This window comes from Cherax quadricarinatus, chromosome 41 (genome assembly GCF_038502225.1).
Source record: "Cherax quadricarinatus isolate ZL_2023a chromosome 41, ASM3850222v1, whole genome shotgun sequence".
NCBI classification, from domain to species: Eukaryota; Metazoa; Arthropoda; class Malacostraca; order Decapoda; family Parastacidae; genus Cherax; species Cherax quadricarinatus.
The window spans coordinates 1502798-1527466 of NC_091332.1; the positions used below are offsets into that span (position 1 = coordinate 1502798).

General features: G+C 42.1%; 2 protein-coding genes across 2 annotated transcripts in view; one reads left to right on the forward strand and one right to left on the reverse strand.

Annotated features, from left to right (window-relative positions):
- LOC128695770 (probable G-protein coupled receptor CG31760) overlaps positions 1 to 15446 on the forward strand; it is a 47299-nt gene extending 31853 nt beyond the window's left edge. Inside the window, exons 8-12 of the mRNA XM_070092883.1 lie at positions 4310 to 4524; positions 5385 to 5523; positions 7135 to 7240; positions 10259 to 10402; positions 11872 to 15446. Of these exons, the coding sequence (XP_069948984.1) occupies positions 4310 to 4524; positions 5385 to 5523; positions 7135 to 7240; positions 10259 to 10402; positions 11872 to 12123 (856 nt within the window). The 3' untranslated portion in view covers positions 12124 to 15446. The remainder of the gene's footprint in view (positions 1 to 4309; positions 4525 to 5384; positions 5524 to 7134; positions 7241 to 10258; positions 10403 to 11871) is intronic.
- A 3649-nt stretch (positions 15447 to 19095) lies between these two features.
- The window catches only part of LOC128695853 (pancreatic triacylglycerol lipase), a 36556-nt gene continuing 30982 nt past the window's right edge, over positions 19096 to 24669 (reverse strand). Inside the window, exons 7-11 of the mRNA XM_070092886.1 lie at positions 21284 to 21414; positions 20310 to 20442; positions 20034 to 20160; positions 19743 to 19946; positions 19096 to 19364 (exon numbers count right to left, since the gene is read on the reverse strand). Coding sequence (XP_069948987.1) covers positions 19151 to 19364; positions 19743 to 19946; positions 20034 to 20160; positions 20310 to 20442; positions 21284 to 21414 — 809 coding nt within the window. The 3' untranslated portion in view covers positions 19096 to 19150. The remainder of the gene's footprint in view (positions 19365 to 19742; positions 19947 to 20033; positions 20161 to 20309; positions 20443 to 21283; positions 21415 to 24669) is intronic.

Consider the following 24669-nt stretch of genomic DNA (forward strand, 5'->3'; position numbering starts at 1 on the left):
CACCTCCTGCCCCTTCATCTAATTTGGCGTTTTTTCCCTTTAAGGGCCAGGGATGGGAAGGTGAGCCTTGATGTTCTTTAAGAGCTATTGATCCAGGGAAGCATAGCTACCTTCACCTTCATTTAAGCACCTCCTTGAATATACTAACACTGTAACGTTCGTCATCCTCCTGCCAGCACGGAGCTTTGAACTTGCAATAAGCTGCGTATTGTGTCCGTTAATTAATCTAATGAGGAGATGCGAGCTGTTTAAGCTCTGAGAGCACCAGTTGCTCTGATTGGCTGCCCATCCTCTTGTTTTGTTGTATGTTAATGTTATCTAGGAGTTATGTAACGTGGCAAGTCATGTAACGTGGCAAGTCTGTGTTGAGATCATCCTTCAGCAGTAATTTACATGTCTGTTACATAGTATTGCAGAGGTCTCAGACCTCTGCAACACAATTGTCATCAAAGATTTGTTAAGTTATACCATGAATTAAGGTAAGATCCTGGACTTCACCTAACGAAACAAAGAAAATGCGATAGTAATTATGGACAAGGTAGATTATAGTTGAAAAATGAACGTGTTATTAGAAGACGGAGGAACTTATGTGCCCCTTAATTCTCACAGCTTCCTCTTTTGTGTCGCCTTCTTTGAGAAACCTTTACCAGAAAGTACCTGTCGTCCACAAATCCTTCAACAGAAATCTTCCTCTCTCAGACACCCTTCCACAGAAGCTTCTTCTTTCACAAATCCTTCTACAGAAGTCTCCTTTCACTCAGAAACCATTTCCTAGAAGTTCCTTCTATCAGAAACCTTTCCCTTGAAGCTCCTTCTATCAGAAACCCTTCCCTTGAAACTCCATCTATCAGAAACCCTTCCCTAGAAGCTCCTTCTATCAGAAACCCTTCCCCAGAAGTCCCCCTTCCCTTGTCCTCAAACACCCTCCAGCAACACTCTCTCAGTCCTCCTGGACCACTATCACAACAATCCGAAAAAGAATGTTAAAAACAGCACAAACTCTTCAACACTCCTGAACGGAAAATACTTTCTTTACCACGTAAGATAAGACTGCACCTTCAGCCTCTCCTTAAATTAAGCCAGCTGCAGTCACCGCACTTTGGCTAAGGTTGCAAACTTTGACAGTTCTCTGTGAAGAAAACTGAAAGCTGCCGTTTTCTTACCTTGAGAAAAACCTCAAGCGAGGCCTGGAGGAAACCTTGAGCTAACCTTTATATTGACAGCATTATGGTCTTTTAAACCAGCATTGATGAAAGTTAGGACAATACAATAGGCATGCGATGTATACGCTGACAGGTGCATGTCTCTCAGGGTATATATACTAAAAATCTACTTAAACTCTTAGTTTAGGTATTGAAGTATTCTTGACTGGTGGTGTAGAGGTGACATGCAATGTTAGTACCCTGGTGGCCTGGTGGTTAACGCTCTCGCTTCACACGGTGAGGGCCTGGGTTCGATTCCCAGCCAGAGTAGAAACATTGGACGTGTTTCTTTCCACCTGTTGTCTATGTTCCCCATCAGTAAAATGGGTACTTGGGTGTTAGTCGACTGGTGTGGGTCGCATCCTGGGACACTGACCTAAGGAGGCCTGGTCACAGACCGGGCCGCGGGGGCGTTGACCCCCGGAACTCTCTCCAGGTAAACTCCAGGTAGTGTAGTCGATAGGCTTTAAGCCTCTTTAACTAACTAACCTTTTAGACAAAACTGAGAAGTGGTGCCACTTCATGGAGGCAAAATGTTATCCAGGCTTGGTCAACCCCTCGTGGGGTGCCAGCAGTGCCATCGATAAAAGTGGACACTGCTGCCACCGCTTTGACAGCTGGTGCAGGTGTTGCCAACCCATGAGTAAGTGTTGGAGGGTTCTGTTCACCACCTGGCCCCACCACCGTCTCCATCCTCCCCACCACCGTCTCCATCCTTCCCCACCACCGTCTCCATCCTCCCCCACCACCGTCTCCATCCTCCCCCACCACCGTCTCCATCCTCCCCCACCACCGTCTCCATCCTTCCCCACCACCGTCTCCATCCTTCCCCCACCACCATCCTCCCCCACCACCGTCTCCATCCTCCCCCACCACCGTCTCCATCCTTTCCCACCACCGTCTCCATCCTCCCCCACCACCGTCTCCATCCTCCCCCACCACCGTCTTCTTCTTTCCCCCACCACCGTCTCCATCCTCCCCCACCACCGTCTCCATCCTTCCCCCATCACCGTCTTCTTTTTTCCCCCACCACCGTCTCCATCCTTCCCCCACCACCGTCTCCATCCTTCCCCCACCACCGTCTTCTTCTTTCCCCCACCACCGTCTCCATCCTTCCCCCACCACCGTCTCCATCCTTCCCCCACCACCGTCTCCATCCTTCCTCCACCACCGTCTCCATCCTTCCTCCACCACCGTCTCTATCCTTCCCCCACCACCGTCTCCATCCTTCCCCCACCACCGTCTCCATCCTTCCCCCACCACCGTCTCCATCCTTCCTCCACTACCGTCTCCATCCTTCCCCCACCACCGTCTTCGCCACCAGATCTTGTGACCTGAGATTCATTCTCATTTCCTGCTGTCGTCTTGGGTCAGTAGCGCGTCCTTGACCGAGGAAATGGTACGCGTCCGTCCCACGAGTCACCCTCCCCCCCTTCCCCCCACACACACGTGGCCAGGAGCTGTGACTCGATCTCTGCAACCACAATTAGGTGAGTACACACACACACACACACACATGAACCATACATAGCTTTAAGACGAGGTATGACAAAGCTCAGGAAGAAGAGAGAGAGAGAGAGAGAGAGAGAGGACCTAGTAGCGATCAGTGAAGAGGCGGGGCCAAGAGCTGAGTCTCGACCCCTGCAACCACAATTAGGTGAGTACATGCACACACACAGAATGCATTGGACATTGGTAAAATATGAGGTATGGAACTAGGTACGAGTGACTAAGTCCCACAGTAACCAGTGTTTGAACCACTGTGGTAGGAATGACTGAGTCCCACAGCAACCAGTGTTTGAACCACTGTGGTAGGAATGACTGAGTCCCACAGCAACCAGTGTTTGGACCACTGTGGTAGGAATGACTGAGTCCCACAGCAACCAGTGTTTGGACCACTGTGGTAGGAATGACTAAGTCACAGCAACCAGTGTTTGGACCACTAGGAATGACTAAGTCCCACAGCAACCAGTGTTTGAACCACTGTGGTAGGAATGACTGAGTCCCACAGCAACCAGTGTTTGAACCACTGTGGTAGGAATGACTGAGTCCCACAGCAACCAGTGTTTGAACCACTGTGGTAGGAATGACTGAGTCCCACAGCAACCAGTGTTTGAACCACTATACTTCTTAATATACATCACTGACCAGCAAGAGGAAATTGAGTCACGTGTATCACGGTTACAAAGCGATGTTAGGTTAATAAAGAAGATATAATCGGGGAAAACAAAATGTTCAGAGATGACTTGAACGATGGGTAAGAATAGTCAGGGGTGAGGCTACTTGAATTCAGTTTTAAGAGGAAAAAAAGTGAAGAGGATAGAAAAGGGAGTGAGACGACCAGACATGAAGTACAACCTGTCAGGTGTGCCAATACAGAGAACGTACACAAAGGTATGGAAGGAAGCAGCACACCAATTGCATTCCCAGATATATAGCAGCATATGCAAAACTAGGAAGCCTATGAACTGCTTTCAGGACTATAACAAAAATCCATTTATAAAATAACACACAACTTAGGAAGTCCAAAGTAAGTGAAACGGATGACGGGGTCTAGAGGCAAACAAAACACAGCTTTATTGTAGGTATGATGGTCCCTGGAAGTCAGGAGACAGTGCAGCCGGTCACTCTGGGCTGAAAGGTCGGGTCAGGAGGTATGAATCACCAGTGCAACTAAAAAAGCTGATACTGGAACCCCACAGGCTCACCTTGGTGAGTACACACACGACTCTGTGTATGTACTCATTGATTTTGGACCGACACTGTATCCACCTTACACCCTCGTTAGTATTTTGTTGCCTTGTGTGTACCTACCTCAGACCCTCGTTATCTCGGCAGCTTGTTTATACCTACCCCAGACTCTCGTTATCTCGGCTGCTTTGCTTGTACCTGCCCCAGACCCTCGTTATCTCGGCTGCTTTGCCTGTACCTACCCCAGACCCTCGTTATCTCGGCTGCTTTGTCTGTACCTACCCCAGACCCTCATTATGTGACTGGTCAGAGATTGAGTGGCTACACACAGGTTACTCTCCGACCAGTCACGCTGTTATCACTGTCTCAACAAGGTTTCATAAGACTTTTTAACATCTTTATCTCTCCTCTCACAGAGTGTCGCTGACATACCGTGTGACGTCAGCTCACAAGATCAAGCTGACAGACAAGCAGCTGCTGCAGTGGCTGACGCCGATCCTTCTGATAGTGTTAGTGTACCTGGGCGCCTGGACACTGAGTGCCACGCCAGGGCCAATGAGCATTACGGACTACAACGACCTCAAGTTCAAACAGTGCCGCTACGACTGGTGGGATCACTCTCTCGCTGTGGGTGAGTAAACTGGGACCTCCTGGTTCACACACACACACACACACACACACACACACACACACACACACACACACACACACACACACACACACACACACACACACACACACACACACACACACACACACACACACAGAGATAGGATGTTCCAGAGAGGGGACACAGGGACAAGGGGTCACAACTGGAAGCTGAAGACTCAGACGAGTCACAGGGACGTTAGGAAGTATTTCTTCAGTCATAGAGTTGTCAGCAAGTGGAATAGCCTAGCAAGTGAAGTAGTGGAGGCAGGAACCATACATAGTTTTAAGAAGAGGTATGACAAAGCTCAGGAAGCAGAGAGAGAGAGGATCCAGTAGCGATCAGTGAAGAGGCGGGGCCAGGAGCTGAGTCTCGACCCCTGCAACCACAATTAGGTGAGTACAATTAGGTGAGTACACACACACACACACACACACACACACACACACACACACACACACACACAGGTATTTAGAGGGTAATCTGTTTGTGATGTCAGCATACTTCTGGAAATACAGCGATTGAATGAATGATGATGAATATGATTTCTTCTTTTGGCCACCCTGCCTTGACGGGAGACGGCCGTTAATATAATACTATATATATATATATATATATATATATATATATATATATATATATATATATATATATATATATATATATATATATATATAATGTGGGTGGTCACTATTTTTTCACAGTGGTTGTTTTGCATATTGTGTTATCACCTCTTTACTGTGATGACACATAATTACATATGCACATCATATAGTAGTAAGACTTAAGCTTTAAAGTGGGAGATGAGGTAAGTAGTGCTCCTTCTGCTGCTCCTCCCACAGGTGAGGTGATCTTCCTGGCGTGGGGAGTGAAGGTGTGTTTCAGTGTTCGTAAAGCAGAGAGCTTCTTCGACGAAGCCAAGTACATCTCTTGGGCCGTGTACAACATTGCTCTCGTCAACATAGTGATGGTGACCTTCCAGTGAGTGTCAACTCTCTCTTTTCCTTCCTTCAGCCAGAGGTGACCTGGTGATGGTACAGGAACTGAGGTTAAGTTTACCTTAAGTGGATCCAACCTGACTGCCTACCATTTTCCTGGTGTTGTATAACAATACGAATTTTGTGCATCTTGAATACTACTTCAGCTGTTACTACTACTACTACTACTACTACTACTACTACTACTACTACCATTACTGCTGCTATTACTACTACCACTATCACTACTACTACTACTATCACTGCTATTGCTAATACTGCTACTATTACTACTGCTACCACTACCATTACCGCTACTACTACTACAACTACTACCATTACTACTTCCATTACTACTACCACTACTACTACTACTGCTATTACTACTACTACTACTACTACTACTACTGTTACTACTACTACTACTACTACTACTACTACTACTGCTATTACTACTACTACTACTACTACTATTACTACTACTACTACTACTACTACTACTACTACTACTACTACTACTACTACTACTACTACTACTTTCCTCACATCACTGTGGTGGAGACACCTCCCTCCTCCACACTTCATCAAAATACTCCCACCTCCACAAAACATTCTTTGCCACACCCTCCATTAAAACACCATCACCTGCTCCCCAACACACTCTTAAAACTCCTTAACTTGCAAACACACCGCCATATTCCACGTAATTTCCCCCTCCCACCGCTGAATATTCTCCCCCGTGTTAGGGTAATTTCCCGCAGCGAGATCCTCCCGGGTTTAGCCCTCCTATCTTGCTAGTACCTTTTTAAATTTCTATTATTATTTAATCTCTCTCCCTCTCTCTCTCTCTTACTCCAATTTCGTCTTTTTTCCCTACTAAGACCCTATTTACTATAACAGTAAAAATTTCGTTGTCCCGTTGATCACAATTTCCCTGCTACCTCCTATTTTTTCCCTGCCACTTCCTATTCTCCCCGCCATCTACAAATTCCCCGCCATCCTCTGTTTATCCTTCAGCGTCAGCTAATTTTTTTTTTCAGCTTATTGCCCGTGTTGATTTTTTTTCGTACTGACTTGTGTGCCTTATTCTGCTTCTCCGTCTTTCTTATTCTCTGTTGCCTTGTGCTAGATTGTTCTGTCTTCATTCCCTTTTGGTCACTTCTTATTTATACCGTCATATCCCTGTCCCAGTATGTCTATTTTATTCCCTTTGTTTTCTGTAACTTTATTCCCTGTGAATTTTATTCCGTGTCTCCCTGGGTAATATTTTTTTTCTAATATGTCATGTTGTTTACCTCGATATATCATGTGCTGCATGCAAGAGGAAGACAAATAATAATAATAATAATAATAATAATAATAATAATAATAATAATAATAATAATAATAATAATAATGCAATCTGAACTAAGAGAAGAACGAGAGACTTCCTACCATACTTCTTGATAATAACTGTCTTCATAAAGTATAACTCTATCTGGTTTATCTTCGTCTAAATTTACAAAATGTACTTTTTTATGTGCCCATTACATGTTTTCCCCCAAGACCATTTTACATATTTTTCGTGAGAAATCTGCTCAAAGCTTAAATAAAAGCTTATCTGTTTTCCCCTCAGTCTGCTCATCTTCCCCAAGGCTGGCCCAGATATCAAGTACCTGTTTGGTTTCCTGAGGACGCAGCTTAGTACTTCGACCACAGTCTTGTTCATCTTCGGGCCTAAGGTGGGTGACTTATCAAGAGTTTCTGGTGAGGAGCATGAAGTGGTGACAGGAATACCTGGTGTGAGAGTGACGTAGTTACAGGGATATCTGGTGTTGGGGGAGGGACTGACACGATGACATGGATACCTGGTGAGGAGGGTGACACATTAACAAGGATCCCTTGTCCGGGTGCTGCTGTAGTCTATTTTCTACACAAAAAAGTGAGTGTTTTGGTTGAGATTTGTATGTGTGTGTGTGTGTGTGTGTGTGTGTGTGTGTGTGTGTGTGTGTGTGTGTGTGTACTCACTTAGTTGAGGTTGCAGGGGTCGAGTCCAAGCTCTTGGCCCCGTGTGTGTGTGTGTGTGTGTACTCACCTAGTTGAGGCTGCAGAGGTCGAATCCAAGCTCTTGGCCCCGTGTGTGTGTGTGTGTGTGCGTGTGCGTTTGTGTGTGTGTGTGTACTCACCTATTTGTACTCACCTATTTGTGGTTGCAGGGGTCGAGTCCTAGCTCCTGGCCCCGCCTCTTCACCGGTTGCTACTAGACCCTCTCTCTCCCCGCTCCATGAGCTTTATCAAACCTCGTCTTAAAACTGTGTATGGTTCCTGCCTCCACTACGTCATTTTCTAGGCTATTCCACTGCCTTACAACTCTATGACTGAAGAAATACTTCCTACTATCTCTCTGACTCATTTGTGTCTTCAACTTCCAATTGTGGCCTCTTGTTTCTGTGTCCCCTCCCTGGAACATCCTGTCCTTGTCCACCTTGTCTATTCCACGCAGTATTTTATATGTCGTTATCATGTCTCCCCTGACCCTCCTGTCCTCCAGTGTCGTCAGGCCGATTTCCCTTAATCTTTCTTCATAGGACATTCCCCTTAGCTCTGGAACTAACCTTGTTGCAAACCTTTGTACTTTCTCTAGTTTCTTGACGTGCTTTATCAAGTGCGGGTTCCAAACAGGTGCTGCATACTCCAGTATGGGCCTGACATACACGGTGTACAGTGTCTTGAATGATTCCTTACTAAGGTGTCGGAATGCTGTTCTCAGGTTTGCCAGGCGCCCATATGCTGCAGCAGTTATCTGATTGATGTGTGCTTCCGGAGACATGCTCGGTGTTATACTCACCCCAAGATCTTTCTCCTTGAGTGAGGTTTGCAGTCTTTGGCCACCTAGCCTATGCTCTGTCTGTGGTCTTCTGTGCCCTTCCCCTATCTTCATGACTTTGCATTTGGCAGGATTAAATTCGAGAAGCCATTTGCTGGACCAGGTGTCCAGTCTGTCCAGGTCTCTTTGAAGTCCTGCCTGGTCCTCATCAGATTTAATTCTCCTCATTAACTTCACATCATCTGCAAACAGGGACACTTCTGAGTCTAACCCTTCCGTCATGTCGTTCACATATACCAAAAATAGCACTGGTCCTAGGACCGACCCCTGTGGGACCCCGCTCGTCACAGGTGCCCACTGTGATACATCATTACGTACCATGACTCGTTGTTGCCTCCCTGTCAGGTATTCTCTGATCCATTGCAGTGCCCTTCCTGTTATATGCGCCTGATGCTCTAGCTTCTGCACTAATCTCTTGTGAGGAACTGTGTCAAAGGCCTTCTTGCAGTCCAAGAAGATGCAATCAACCCACCCCTCTCTCTCTTGTCTTACTTCTGTTATTTTATCATAAAACTCCAGAAGGTTTGTGACACAGGATTTGCCTTCCGTGAATCCGTGCTGGTTGGCATTTATACTCCTGTTCCGTTCCAGGTGCTCCACCACTCTCCTCCTGATAATCTTCTCCATAATTTTGCATACTATACACGTCAATGACACAGGTCTATAGTTTAGTGCCTCTTTTCTGTCTCCTTTTTTGAAAATGGGAACTACATTTGCCGTCTTCCATACCTCAGGTAGTTGCCCAGTTTCCAGGGATGTGTTGAAGATTGTGGTAAGTGGTACGCACAACATATCTGCTCCCTCTCTAAGGACCCATGGAGAGATGTTGTCCGGTCCCATTGCCTTTGAGGTATCGATGTCCCTTAGCAGTTTCTTCACCTCCTCCTCATCTGTATGTATGTCGTCCAACACTTGTTGGTGTATTCCTTGTTGGTGTCCCCATCTGGTCTGTGTGTGTGTGTGTGTGTGTGTGTGTGTGTGTGTGAGTGTGGGTGAGTGTGCGTGTGTACTCACCTAGTTGTGGTTACAGGGGTCGATTCACAGCTCCTGGCGTGTGGCGTGGCGTGTGCGCTAGTGATTGGTAGAGTGATGCTTGTGGACCATATGTTGATATTGTGTTGTGTTGGCGGTGGGTCATATTCTCAACAATAGCCACCAAAAACTTTTCTTTTAACATCCACGCATAAAATTTCATATTTTCCCAAAAGCAACACGAGAGATGTTGTTTTAATTATTATAATAATGGGGAGCGCTAAACCCATAGGATTATACAGCGCATGTGTGGGGGATGGAAGGTATTCAGGCTTAATTCAGGGAACTGGAGCACAGATCCAACTTCCCTAGATCAAGAGCCCCTCACCAGCGTCAAGAAACCTCCCTTGAGAGGGACACTAGAGATGATGCAACGAGATTCAACCCAGCGCAAGGAAGTTGTGTGGATGCTGCTAATGACACTGGAGAAAAGACTTTGCAGAACAAGTTTTTATTACGACAGCATTTCGTTCTCTTAAGATTTTTATCAAGTCATGGGACCACTCCCGAGCATCTTCACTTATCATATCATTCATCTTCATTACGCAACCATGTCCATGTTCACTTCACCAGTCATCTTCACTTCACTTCAGCATTTATCAATATTATTCATCTTTATATGTGAACCTTATTAACTCAGATATAGCCATAAGCACAGAGAAAATATTACTCCGTCTATTTCCACCTCCAGTTCATATAATCTTTAATGGATACAAGAGTGATCAATGTTTATATTCATCTTCAGTGTTGTGGCTCTAGGCATCTCTGTACCTCACCAATGCATGGCTACACCTACACTTAACCATCGTACCACTGTAACTGACCCGTGCTGGTGTTGTAGTTCAACAGGATCGTGCAAGGCACGGGGGACCAATATGACAACCGGGCGAGAGCAAAGGGTGTCACTGCCAGCTTCTCCCTCAACGGCCTCGGTGTTATGAACGACGAACCCGCGGACCTCTCCCAGGAGAACGAGGAACTTAAGGTATGTAGGTGGACCTGGGTAAGATAGCGTGGACCTGGGTAAGAGAGCGTGGACCTGGGTAAGAGAGCGTGGACCTGGGTAAGAGAGCGTGGACCTGGGTAAGAGAGCGTGGGCCTGGGATAAGTCGGGTTATGACTGGGTTAATTGGGTGTAGATAAGTTGGGATAAGAGGATAAAGGTTAGAGGGATTATAGAGCAAGGATAAGAAATCGGGCATCATACCAAAGTATTAATGGGAAATGATCTATGTTTACATCAATATTACTTTACTCAATATATTGATGTCACTCCCTTGGCGCATATATCAGCAGCAGTGGTAATCAGAGCGGCACTGATTGCAGTAGATCAAATTTATATGGTAAATGGGGAATTACTGGTAGAAAATGGGGATCTCAGAAATTCGGATACGCACATATCGAGGGAATGCTTCCTTACATGAAGTGTTCAGGACTTCAGGTCAAGGATTCAGAGACTGTTGTGTCAGCTTCTGTAAGTCTGGGAATAACGAGGAAGCTAGATTAATTAATAAGGCGGAAAATTAATTAGTCTTACATTGCAATCCATTTCATTTTATTTTCTATGACATCCTAGTGTTACCATGTCACAATAATAACAGAGTTGGTCATCATGAAAATACGTGCACGATCTGAATTTCATAATTGACGTATATATTTTTAGCTTCGGAATTACTGTTATCTAATTATTATTATCACAATCAGAACTAAGCGCTAAACCCACAAGAGTCACACAGCGCTGTCAGTTATCCTGTTACGCTTTTCCACAATTCTTAACAAATGTACTTATTTTTTTAATAATTTATTTATATTGATAAAATGTGGCGCAGTTTATACCCTTACCACTTTACAGGTAAAAAAAAGATTACGATATTCTTGTTGCTAAGTATGTTGTCACTTACGTGGTTCTAACTTGATCTTCTCTGTGCTCGCAGACACGCTATGTCTTCCATGTATTATATACACCAACTATCAGGCAGTTAATGAATAGTTCACTTCTACCCTCTTAATGGCACTTCCTAACACTTGTATGCTAACTATAAAGATGTAGCCCTCTCTCTCTCTCTCTCTCTCTCTCTCTCTCTCTCTCTCTCTCTCTCTCTCTCTCTCTCTCTCTCATTCTCTCTCTCTCTCTCTCTCGCATGTGGTTGTTCCCTCACCCTAATTCCATGGCCAAATTATTTTTTCCATTTCCAGGAGGAATTAAGGAGACTCCTCACAATTTAAAAGGGATATGGTATGTGTCTTACACCTGATGTTTCATTAGTGTAGTCACCTGCACAATACATTATAGTATAATCTCTTCTTATTTATTGCTATTGACATTCTATATATGCACACCACATAAGTACCTTATCCCTTTACTGCACACGCTCTTCGCTTTCTTGAATGCTAAAAGTACTTTACACTATAATGCAAAGAAATTTATGGACAACACTTTTGTCCTCATACCAGGAGGAGATCCAGAAACTGGCGGCTCAGATGGAGTTCATGAAGATTGTTCACATGGAGATGAACAACCGCCACCTCAAACCCAAGCCAGGCGGCTATTTCAGCGAGAAGAACTCGGTGATAAACACAGCTCAGTCGCCAGGAGCCAAGAACCTGCCACCGCCGGTGCAGGCAGCCAAGGTTTCCGACGCCAGCAATGAGAACTCCTCGGCCAGACTCTCTCCCGCGGCCGAGCTCGCCTCTGAGAGAGTCTGACTAGTTGCTCAGAGTGAAGAAGTATGGTTGTGAGTAGCGTCAACGCACAAAATAATTTTTTTTTTGTATTTTATACCCGTCTCAAAATTAATAAATGACAATAATCATTCTTAACACAGGGGAGAGTGGAATGTTGGTTCATGGTAAGTTGGAAAGTTTTTCAGTGTAAGATGGAGAGATTTTTGAAAAATTAAAGACAAATTTTATCTACCAATACGCTTCACATAACATTTTATATATCCTGGAATATATACATCTGTTACATGGAAGTATAACATCAGTATAACATCCAAATATTTATGATCAGCTAGGCTTCAGTATTAGATTATTGAGTGTTGTGAATAGGAAGGCTTACAGTGAAGACACATGTAATAGAAGGTAATAATAAATGATAGTAAAAACTGATTATCACTTCACTGCCTCTTGATAGATCAAGAAAAACTCCAGTTGTAAGAGGATCATTACATTTTTCTAACTAATGCAGCATAGTTTTCAACCAGACTAGTACATTTTTTACATTAGATTGCAGTCCTAAACATGTTTAACGATGTAAATATTGCCAACGGCATTTAAAATTAGTAATCTTGTTAAAAAAATATTAGATAGATTAACACCACTGCAATGGAGAACTGTCTGTGAAGCGAATGTTTGTGGTAGTAATACCAAACGTTTTGCTACGAAATTATTTTCAAGACGGAAAAGTGTCGTTTGGGATGATTGTAGAAATGTTAATAGTGCAGGCTAACTGAACCAGTATTTACTGTCCAGATCAGTATTATCAGTAATTACAATCGGCAGCTTCTGTAGAGTGAGAGCTTTCCAAAAGCACCAGAACAGACCTGAAAGGAAGTGGAAAGCTATAGAAGCCACGTATAGGTACTTTCATTGATTAGGTATTGCATTGTGATATCTACATTTGCAACCCCCATTTAAAGTACAATTTAGACCAAGGCAGAAAGATACCCTCACATCCCTCTCGCACACTACATTCCACATTTTAGCAAAATCTGTTATATCCTGGTAAGTATTGTGTGTCTGGAGAGATGATTACCCGAGAGGCTCCTCACCCAGTGAATTGACCACCTCACATCCTGACACGATTTTGTGATCTGAAGAGTGATAGGCAAGTTATGGTGAGTGTAGTGTGTCGGGAGAGATAGTTACTAGCGAGTCTCTTCACCCAGAGAGTTGACAGTCTCACATCCTCACACCAACTGCCAGTTTTGTTAGATAAAAGCGTGAAGGTCCGTCACACAGAGTGACGGACCGGTTTACAACTATACTTCTTCACCTACACGAGCAGAACCTTGATTACTGAGAACTGCTGCATAAACTTTGTTATGTACTACCTTGATGCAATCTCTATCACAGGACGTCAACCATTATTGACGCTTTTGGGATCACTGATTTCAGAAATTAATGTTCTACTGTAACATTATTCATCCTGCTGATAAATAAGGTCAAGAAGGAGTTACTAAACTAACCGCTGGGTAGAAAGTCCTGTAGATAAATCCCTAGCAATGTAAACTATGATAAAGTTTTAAATAGAGAATGTTATTTTCGCAGAACTATAGAATACTCTTTTTCAAAATAAATGAGAAAGAAGAAACATTCCAGATGTACGTTGTCATGTTGTAGGAAAGTAAAAAAAATATATTAATGTAAATAAGAGGAGACCCACACGCGACCACTGGAACCAGTTACTCCCTGCGGCCACGGTCACCAGGATCCACAAATTAATGTAATGGATACGTTGTGGGAGGAAAGAAAAACAAATACGTTCTGATATTTGACCATGAGTGGAGGAACCATAAAAGAAGTAGGACAAACCTATAACTATTTGTTATTATATTTATTATTTTCACGGGAAGCTACGATTAATTACGTTTTTAAACTATGTGATGGTGTAGAAACACTAAGTCTCTGAAGGGAGAGCAAGTACTGTAGACGTACGTCAAGGGAGAGCGAGTACTGTAGACGTGCGTGCTGTATAACCCTTGTGGCTTAGCGCTTCTTTTTGATTATAATAATAATAATGTAGACGTGCGTCAAAGGAGAGCGAGTACTGTAGACGTGCGTCAAGGGAGAGCGAGTACTGTAGACGTGCGTCAAGGGAGAGCGAGTACTGTAGACGTACGTCAAGGGACCAAAACTGAGGCACTTGAAGAATGATCTTTCGTTTTAGGAAATTTAGGCAATTAGAAATATAGTTGATGCGGCATTTAAGTCACTTTAATTTTTACATAATTATGAATTCATTAGTGAAAAAAATCTTTTATAATTTTCGTGATTTTATAAATATATATATATATATATATATATATATATATATATATATATATATATATATATATATATATATATATATATATATATATATATATATATATATATAAATTATTTATTTATGTTGAAAGCCATGGAATTCCTGTAACAGATGACTTACTAACAGATAAAACATGAATGAAATGACTAATCATGTGAAAAGAACACTCGACTACATATAACCTGAGCCCCAAGAAAATTTTCTTCCTGACCATTGTGCAGTTGAGTATACGTTTTATATGGTAAGTCACTTCATTTTCTCTGAAGAAGGTCCTGTCATAGAAACTGGACCTTCTCCATGGGAAACTAGAGCAGATTATTATACGACTCTTGAGGTAATATAGTACACATATGGGTCATTGAGTCAGACACAACAGTTTGATATATTTATTACTGAGACGTATCGCCTGTTTAGTATTTTTTTTTTTAGTCTAAATGCACAAGTGATAAATACAAGATGCAACAAAAGTAGAAGGAAGGTAAACACAAAGCAGTCCGTCAGTCCTGGTCAAGTGTTCAGCTCTATAACTCCGATCAATGGAGCTGAACACTTACCAAGGCCGAGGACGTGATCAATATCTCCCTCCCCATATTTATGTTGCATCCTGTGTTTATTTCATCCATGTATTTCGACTGAAGATGCTTGTTTAATAGGCGAGAAGTCTCGGTAATAAGGATATCAAACTTATGAGCAAGTGTCTCGCTCATATAACTGTCGGTATTGTATACCACTAATATAATGATATGGGTCATTGTCAAAAAATGTCTATACCATCAGTGTTCAATGTCAAATCTGTTGTTTGTTTTCGTCTGAAAGAATGAGAATACAGATATTAGGAAGTATAGTCATATTTGACCCCAGTATTATGAAGCATGAGTACTAAACCTTCTATACCTTGTATGTTGTGTGCTTTAACACTTAGTTTTAAGGACCTAAATTCTCGTTGAATAGATTCCATTATGTTTAGATTAAAAATAACAATAAAAGGTCGCCAGATTGTCTGGTTTTCTTTGCCTGGATAATTCACCAGATTATATAAAACAATGGTTACATCACATTCTCAAGGTTAGGTACACTGAGAAATGTCTCTCTCAATAAATACATTGAAAAGTGATTAATTCCAAAAGTAGGATTTAAAGTAACCATGACCGGTGGTGAACAGACTACCTGCAGGCTATCGATTACACGAGCGTCATTAAAACGCTCATGTAGTCCATAGTCTTTGAACCCAATCAATTAATCAACCAGCACTGTGTAGCTCCCTAGTCATACTAACAACCTAAGCTGCAGACTCAAGTTATGCAATAACAACACTCTATAAGGTAATTTTCCAATGAGCGAACCACATTTGTACTACTAGTTCTCTAGTAGAGTGTCTTGATGTTGATGAATAACTCTTGATCCAAGGAACTGAAGCTACACGCCTCTTTCTTAGATCAAATCTGATAATCTCCCATTCTCCACGAGATGAATAAGCTCTACGAGTTTAGCATATACCACTGTAAATGGTCCAACTTGTAAAATGGTCGACTTGTAAATGGTCCAAGTCGGACCGAAACGTCATCGTAAGCTCCTCTCTATGTGCGGGTTATTTGTGTATCGTTCCAGTCACGGTATTGTGCCTTTTTTGTTATTTAATGTTAGTATTTCTGTCCATATTCAAGACTAATAAAGCTACTCAACTAGTGAGTGGAGATACAATAATTGCATCACTACTCAGGGATGCAAGACAACACATCTTAAATGTAAACATAGATTCAAGGTATCTAATCTGACAACGTTTGTTGAATACAGTATTTTAGCTGCCAGGAGCAGTGCATGACTCTCAACAAATGTAGATAGTCATGCACAGGGTGGACCTTGTGGACCTTCCTCAAGGTCTCTACTATTTATATATATATATATATATATATATATATATATATATATATATATATATATATATATATATATATATATATGCACACGCCTCGACCCACAGACCATCCGCATCGGTGTTGCCCTTCGACTTGCCGCCCCTATTCTCGCCGAACACAGGTGTATTTGTGGCAGTGAAGCAGCAGACCGATTCGGGTACCATGGTCTTGTGTGCCGTAAATCCGAGGGAAAGATTGCAAGACATGAGGAGGTTAATAACATTATCAAGAGGAGCCTCACAACAGCTGGATGCCCAGCAGTAAGGGAGCCACCCCAACTATGCAGATCTGATGGCAGCCAGAAGCGTCCAGATGGTATCACCCTTCAAGCCTGGACAGATGGGAAGCAGGTGGTGTGGGACTATACATGTGCATCTACCTTGGCTGATACCTATCTCCAATACACCAGGGAGGAAGGAGGGGCAGCTGCCAGCTTCAGGGAGTCCCAAAAGTCTAGAAAATATGGAGAACTTGCCCATCATTATATGTTTGTTCCCATAGGCTCAGAGACCCTTGGCTCATGGGGAAAGAGTGCATCTAAATTCCTTAAGGAGCTGGGAAAAAGACTCATCAGGGTAACTAGCGGCTCAGTGCGGCTGTTCAAAGGGGTAATGCCTACTGTATTTTGGGCACACGCCCCAGCTCTGAGGAGCTGGATGAGATTTTCGCCTTATAATCGGTGATACACACGTAACAACATGTACCTTATATGCCACCTTTATATCAACAATGTATCTCTTAAATCTTCTGTACCATATTATGTAATAAAATATTCCTATTGGTAAAAAAAAAAATATATACTAAAAGATGGGGTGGTAGGGGAAGTGGAATATTCAAACGGCTTCAGGAAGAAATCCAAATATTCTTCCTTGAAGCCTTTTTCTCCACTTCTCCGAGGCTATGGGTCCCACAATTTACACCAGAGGTGGACCCCAAATATATATATATATATATATATATATATATATATATATATATATATATATATATATATATATATATATATATATACATGTATATGGAATGGGAGGTAATCAGTTTTGAGCCGAGGAAGGGGAGGGTTGCTACAGTTCATTGGCCCAACAGTCCTTCACCAGTATTAAGACATCGTCTGAAACACTTGTAGTATACAGATGCCTCTTGTGTTAGTTGACTATAGTGGGTTACATCCTGGGGAAGGACCTACATGTCCTCAGTGAAAATAAAACAATCTGCTAGATTTTCTTGGTTTTCCTTAAACTATTAACCAACCCTTTCCCTTTAAAGGGTAAAAACGCCTTGAATAACCCTTCTTTTACGTTTTTGCTTTATATCCACATTCACCATTCATTGCATTAATAGTTAATAACCTTAACACCAAATACAACATACAGCATTTGATACAACAAATGTATTTATCTCAGCATATATATGCTGAGTGTTTACGTTAATCCCTATTTAAAGAATTAAAGTATTCTTCTGTGGTGAGGAAAAAGTTACATACACTCTTAATGCGTCTGGTGTAGTCGGTAGGCTTTAAACCTCATTAACCAACCACCACGAAGGATCCCTGACGTCTCTACTTTTAACTTTTCCTACGACGATCGTGTTAACGAATGATATTTAAGGAATTAAATGATCAAACTTGAAAAATATATTTATTTGAGATTATAACGTTGTGTGTACAGTAACAGCACAACATGTAAGGCTGTACATGTATACGGAAATAAATTATTTTTAAGCAACATCAAGAAGGAGAACAATGGCACGAAGCAGCACTGAGAACGAAGTGGGACAAAAGAATACTTTAACAATGGAAACTGATAAAAATGCGTATCCAAATGGTCTACTGCTGACAACAGTGACGTAAACAACACAAGGTGAGAGCAAACTTTTATTGGAAAGACTTTTCGATCTGCATAGAGCTCTAAACACTGCGAAAAGTTGTCTCAACAAACTAAACTAAACACTGGAGACGGGGCACAACGAGCATAAGTCTACTCTGATACAAATAGATTTTCTCAAAATCCAGCTGTTTTATTTGTTTCTGAAGCCTTGCTATTAGTTCTTATGTAATGTATTTGACGGAGATGTGTAGAAGAAACTGAGCCATCAGCATCCAGTGACCTCTGGTGGATACAGGTGCACTTTCCAAACAGGTATTAACACAGGTGATACAATACCTACCTTCTCGCTTTCTTTAGTAACACTACCTGTCCAGCTCTACATACCTACTTACTCTGTCCACACTGCCTATCCTAAACTATCTATCCAGTCTTGTTAAACAGCCTACCCTACTGTGCTTATTCCCTATTTTTTGCATGTACACTGCCGACCCTATTCTACCTACTCCCAATTCTTTTACACATACTTTGTCTCCGTGATCTTCAGTTTTTTATTTATTGGGGGAGGGGGGGTTACAGCCAAGAATTTAGTGATAAGCCAGAGCCTCGATGAGCAGACGGAGGACAGAGCCTTCAGCAATCCATACGCCGAATAACTCAAATTGGTTTAGCGCTTCATGTAAACTTAAATACCTTAAACTAATGCAATTTCTGAAAGTTTTTCCTGAAGAAATTTCTTCACACTGCAACAGAAGAAAGAGACTTTTCTGAATATCAGAAACTCACTGCGCCTTTCAGTGTACCCATATTATTATTATTATTATTATTATTATTATTATTATTTTTATTATTATTATTATTACTACTACTACTACTACTACTACTACTACTACTACTACTACTACAGAAAAGCTAAATCTAAAAGGGTATTGAACCCTACGTTTACCTACTATGTTTTACATCTACTTGATGAAGAACATGGATGATATAGAGGCAATTCCAGCACTGAGTAGGTTAAAGGTATTATTACTGTGGCGAGAGTTGACCTCTGAGGAGGTGATGTTAAGGCAGGCTGGCGAAGACACAACCTTCACCGTTGTCTCGCTGACAACCTGGAGAACATCCAGACCTTGCTGATGACACATCACAGCTTCACCGCTTCTCTCCTCTGTGACACTGAGGAAGGAAAGACAACGATAACTTAACATCGTGTTTAGCTGGATCAAGCTTTGCTCCACACAAAGAGAAACATTGTGATAATAAAAGATTGATTTACAACTGTGTCGTGACTTCAACAATTGTTTGGGATATCGATAATTGTACTCACAGTGGCGTTTACGATTACGTGATTGCCTCTAGGAATACATACGTGTCAACGAGGCTCCTGTAATAACTCAGTTAAGTACCTGGTAAAAGAAAACTTTTTTGTACTTCTACTCTGTGAGAGAAGCCTGGACGTGAGAGTAATGATATTGTCTCGGGATTATCGAGATTATTAATCATGTCTTTACTATTCCGAATGACCTATACAGTACTTGAATGACAGCACCTCACCCAGTAGCCAAATGGTCGACACTGGTGAAAGTGAGTCTGGCCAGGGGAAGGCTGGTGTCACAGAACATGACACAGTAGCTCAGCGGGTTGAACATATCAGCTTCGTAAGTCCAGTGGACGAGAGCCTCGCTAGCACTGCTCAGGTCCTCCTGGTGGTACACAAAGAACACGTACGTTCTTCCACGGCCGAAGATCAGCGGCCCGCTGAAATAAGACAATTATATATCATATTTTTTATCTGAACAGTTTTATCTACTACAGGAATAAAATTTAATTGAGAATGTTACTTACTTTTCCGTAAGGTCAAAATCCTGAATACTCCCGTCGTCCGTAATGAAAGATACTTTCAATTTGCCCCTGATAATTCCCTCAAGTCCTTCAGGGTCAGCCAATTCTAACATTAATCGATAATGGTACACTGTAAAGGAACAAAATGTTTAAAATCAAATACTGAATCTGAATTACCGTACGTATTTTTAATCGTCCTAATATTTGCAGAATATACAGGGGACAATAATTTCCTGGTACTTTTGAAATATATTTTCAAAAAAACATTTGACGACATACAGCAGTAGTGAGGACCGGGAGCAGTGGAGAGGTAGAAGGCCACATGGCTCTGATTACTGCCTGTCCACTTGTCAGCATGAAGACCCAGACGAGCACAACCACTCCCATCCTCCCCACAGCTCACACACTCGCCCTGAAGGATTCACGAACATACTTACTGGCTGTCTTGAGAAGCCTGGTAGCCGAGGCAGTAGAGCCATGGACCTGTCAATTTTGGGACCACGGGTTCGAGCCTCTCGTCCATCCTTCTGTCCGGCTATCTTTCTCTTTTATAAAGTAGATCTTATTAGGTAAAATGACAAGTACAACTAATGCGACCTTTTATTGTGGCAACGTTTCGCTCTCCAGGAGCTTTAACATTAATAATAATATTTTTATTTCTACAAGTACATGTACAAGGTATACAGACCATAACCAACATCAGTGACATACTACTATATAGAAAGCCCCTTGTTATGCAGAGCATTTCTGGCAAATTAGGTCAGTGTTGTCCCAGGATGCGAGCCACACCAGTCCACTAACTCCCAGGTACCCATTTTACTGATGGGGAACGTAGACAACCAGTGTAAGGAAACACGCCCAATGTTTCTACCCTCGCTGGGAATCGAACCCGGACGGACCTAGCCGTTGCAATAAACTGTCGCATTAGTTGCAATTGTGTTCTTTCACCCAACACTGCCAGTAATTCTACCAACATCATTACATAACGTAGATCATATTAATGTAGATATGAAATACATTAAAGAACACATTCTGATCTGCAGTTTTCCTTATTTGGTCTGAGGTAATCCTTGGTTATATTCACAAAAAACACTAAACTCGCAAGGGTCATACAGCATTAACAGACTGCCATCGATGGCTTATGTGGGGACCCTGAGGACGCGTCTTGTCAGAGATATTAGAGGCTTCTAAAATAAATAATGTCTAATACAAAATAAAATCAGGCTCACCAAGTATAAATCAGTGATACTCACGTTCATATAGTGTTGGTAAGACTGGCACTGGAAAGCTGTATAGAGACAGGGCGTGAGGATAGAGTCAGTGAAGAGTTTGGAAGCTCTGTTGTGGTTACAAGCGATGAGTTCCTTCTGTGCCGCGTCTAGACCTGAGGAAGAAGGTCAGTGAACGACTGCAAAATATCAAAAGAATGACAATACATAAAGATTTCAGAAATGATATCTCCGAGACATCTAATATAATAGTATAGATGATCAGGTTAGGGGAGGGCATAGCTAGGTCAGTAACCGGATGGATTCCATGTTATAGCCTCGCCCTTGGCTATGGGAATGACTTACATATATACATACATATACATACATATATATATATATATATATATATATGTATATATATATATATATATATATATATATATATATATATATATATATATATATGCAAAACAACCACTCTGAAAGAATAGAGAAATTCCAAGCGCTGTCGTGACTACTCACATTATCAAGGAGTATCACGAAAGCTGGAAATCTTGCATATTCTAAAATCATCTGTTTATGTGATCTTATTGACAGTGATAAAAGATTTTCTTTCTTTTTTAGACAGACCAGCAATCCTACCATCATATAAAACAATTACAGGTTTCCGTTTTACACTCACTTGGCAGGACGGTAGTACCTCCCTGGGTGGTTGCTGTCTACCAACCTACTACCAGGACGGTAGTACCTACCTGGGCGGTTGCTGTCTACCAACCTACTACCTACAACTATTATATATATATATATATAGGGTAAGATATAAACAGCTATTGGAGGATAGATGGGCTAATGAGAGCATAGGCAATGGGGTCGAAGAGGTATGGGGTAGGTTTAAAAATGTAGTGTTAGAGTGTTCAGCAGAAGTTTGTGGTTACAGGAAAGTGGGTGCAGGAGGGAAGAGGAGCGATTGGTGGAATGATGATGTAAAGAGAGTAGTAAGGGAGAAAAAGTTAGCATATGAGAAGTTTTTACAAAGTAGAAGTGATGCAAGGAGGGAAGAGTATATGGAGAAAAAGAGAGAAGTTAAGAGAGTGGTGAAGCAATGTAAAAAGAGAGCAAATGAGAGAGTGGGTGAGATGTTATCAACAAATTTTGTTGAAAATAAGAAAAAGTTTTGGAGTGAGATTAACAAGTTAAGAAAGCCTAGAGAACAAATGGATTTGTCAGTTAAAAATAGGAGAGGAGAGTTATTAAATGGAGAGTTAGAGGTATTGGGAAGATGGAAGGAATATTTTGAGGAATTGTTAAATGTTGATGAAGATAGGGAAGCTGTGATTTCGTGTATAGGGCAAGGAGGAATAACATCTTGTAGGAGTGAGGAAGAGTCAGTTGTGAGTGTGGGGGAAGTTCGTGAGGCAGTAGGTAAAATGAAAGGGGGTAAGGCAGCCGGGATTGATGGGATAAAGATAGAAATGTTAAAAGCAGGTGGGGATATAGTTTTGGAGTGGTTGGTGCAATTATTTAATAAATGTATGGAAGAGGGTAAGGTACCTAGGGATTGGCAGAGAGCATGCATAGTTCCTTTGTATAAAGGCAAAGGGGATAAAAGAGAGTGCAAAAATTATAGGGGGATAAGTCTGTTGAGTGTACCTGGTAAAGTGTATGGTAGAGTTATAATTGAAAGAATTAAGAGTAAGACGGAGAATAGGATAGCAGATGAACAAGGAGGCTTTAGGAAAGGTAGGGGGTGTGTGGACCAGGTGTTTACAGTGAAACATATAAGTGAACAGTATTTAGATAAGGCTAAAGAGGTCTTTGTGGCATTTATGGATTTGGAAAAGGCGTATGACAGGGTGGATAGGGGGGCAATGTGGCAGATGTTGCAAGTGTATGGTGTAGGAGGTAGGTTACTGAAAGCAGTGAAGAGTTTTTACGAGGATAGTGAGGCTCAAGTTAGAGTATGTAGGAAAGAGGGGAATTTTTTCCCAGTAAAAGTAGGCCTTAGACAAGGATGTGTGATGTCACCGTGGTTGTTTAATATATTTATAGATGGGGTTGTAAGAGAAGTAAATGCGAGGGTCTTGGCAAGAGGCGTGGAGTTAAAAGATAAAGAATCACACACAAAGTGGGAGTTGTCACAGCTGCTCTTTGCTGATGACACTGTGCTCTTGGGAGATTCTGAAGAGAAGTTGCAGAGATTGGTGGATGAATTTGGTAGGGTGTGCAAAAGAAGAAAATTAAAGGTGAATACAGGAAAGAGTAAGGTTATGAGGATAACAAAAAGATTAGGTGATGAAAGATTGAATATCAGATTGGAGGGAGAGAGTATGGAGGAGGTGAACGTATTCAGATATTTGGGAGTGGACGTGTCAGCGGATGGGTCTATGAAAGATGAGGTGAATCATAGAATTGATGAGGGAAAAAGAGTGAGTGGTGCACTTAGGAGTCTGTGGAGACAAAGAACTTTGTCCTTGGAGGCAAAGAGGGGAATGTATGAGAGTATAGTTTTACCAACGCTCTTATATGGGTGTGAAGCGTGGGTGATGAATGTTGCAGCGAGGAGAAGGCTGGAGGCAGTGGAGATGTCATGTCTGAGGGCAATGTGTGGTGTGAATATAATGCAGAGAATTCGTAGTTTGGAAGTTAGGAGGAGGTGCGGGATTACCAAAACTGTTGTCCAGAGGGCTGAGGAAGGGTTGTTGAGGTGGTTCGGACATGTAGAGAGAATGGAGCGAAACAGAATGACTTCAAGAGTGTATCAGTCTGTAGTGGAAGGAAGGCGGGGTAGGGGTCGGCCTAGGAAGGGTTGGAGGGAGGGGGTAAAGGAGGTTTTGTGTGCGAGGGGCTTGGACTTCCAGCAGGCATGCGTGAGCGTGTTTGATAGGAGTGAATGGAGACAAATGGTTTTTAATACTTGACGTGCTGTTGGAGTGTGAGCAAAGTAACATTTATGAAGGGATTCAGGGAAACCGGCAGGCCGGACTTGAGTCCTGGAGATGGGAAGTACAGTGCCTGCACTCTGAAGGAGGGGTGTTAATGTTGCAGTTTAAAAACTGTAGTGTAAAGCACCCTTCTGGCAAGACAGTGATGGAGTGAATGATGGTGAAAGTTTTTCTTTTTCGGGCCACCCTGCCTTGGTGGGAATCGGCCGGTGTGATAATAAAAAAAAATATATATATATATATATATATATATATATATATATATATATATATATATATATATATATATATATATATATATCAACAAGTTGGCCGTCTCCCACCGAGGCAGGGTGACCTAAAAAAGAAAGAAAATCTCCAAAAAGAAAATACTTTCATCACTGCCAATATCCCCAACCCCTCCTTTAAAGTGCAGGCATTGTACTTCCCATTTCCAGGACTCAAGTCCGACTATATGAAAATAACCGGTTTCCCTGAATCCCTTCA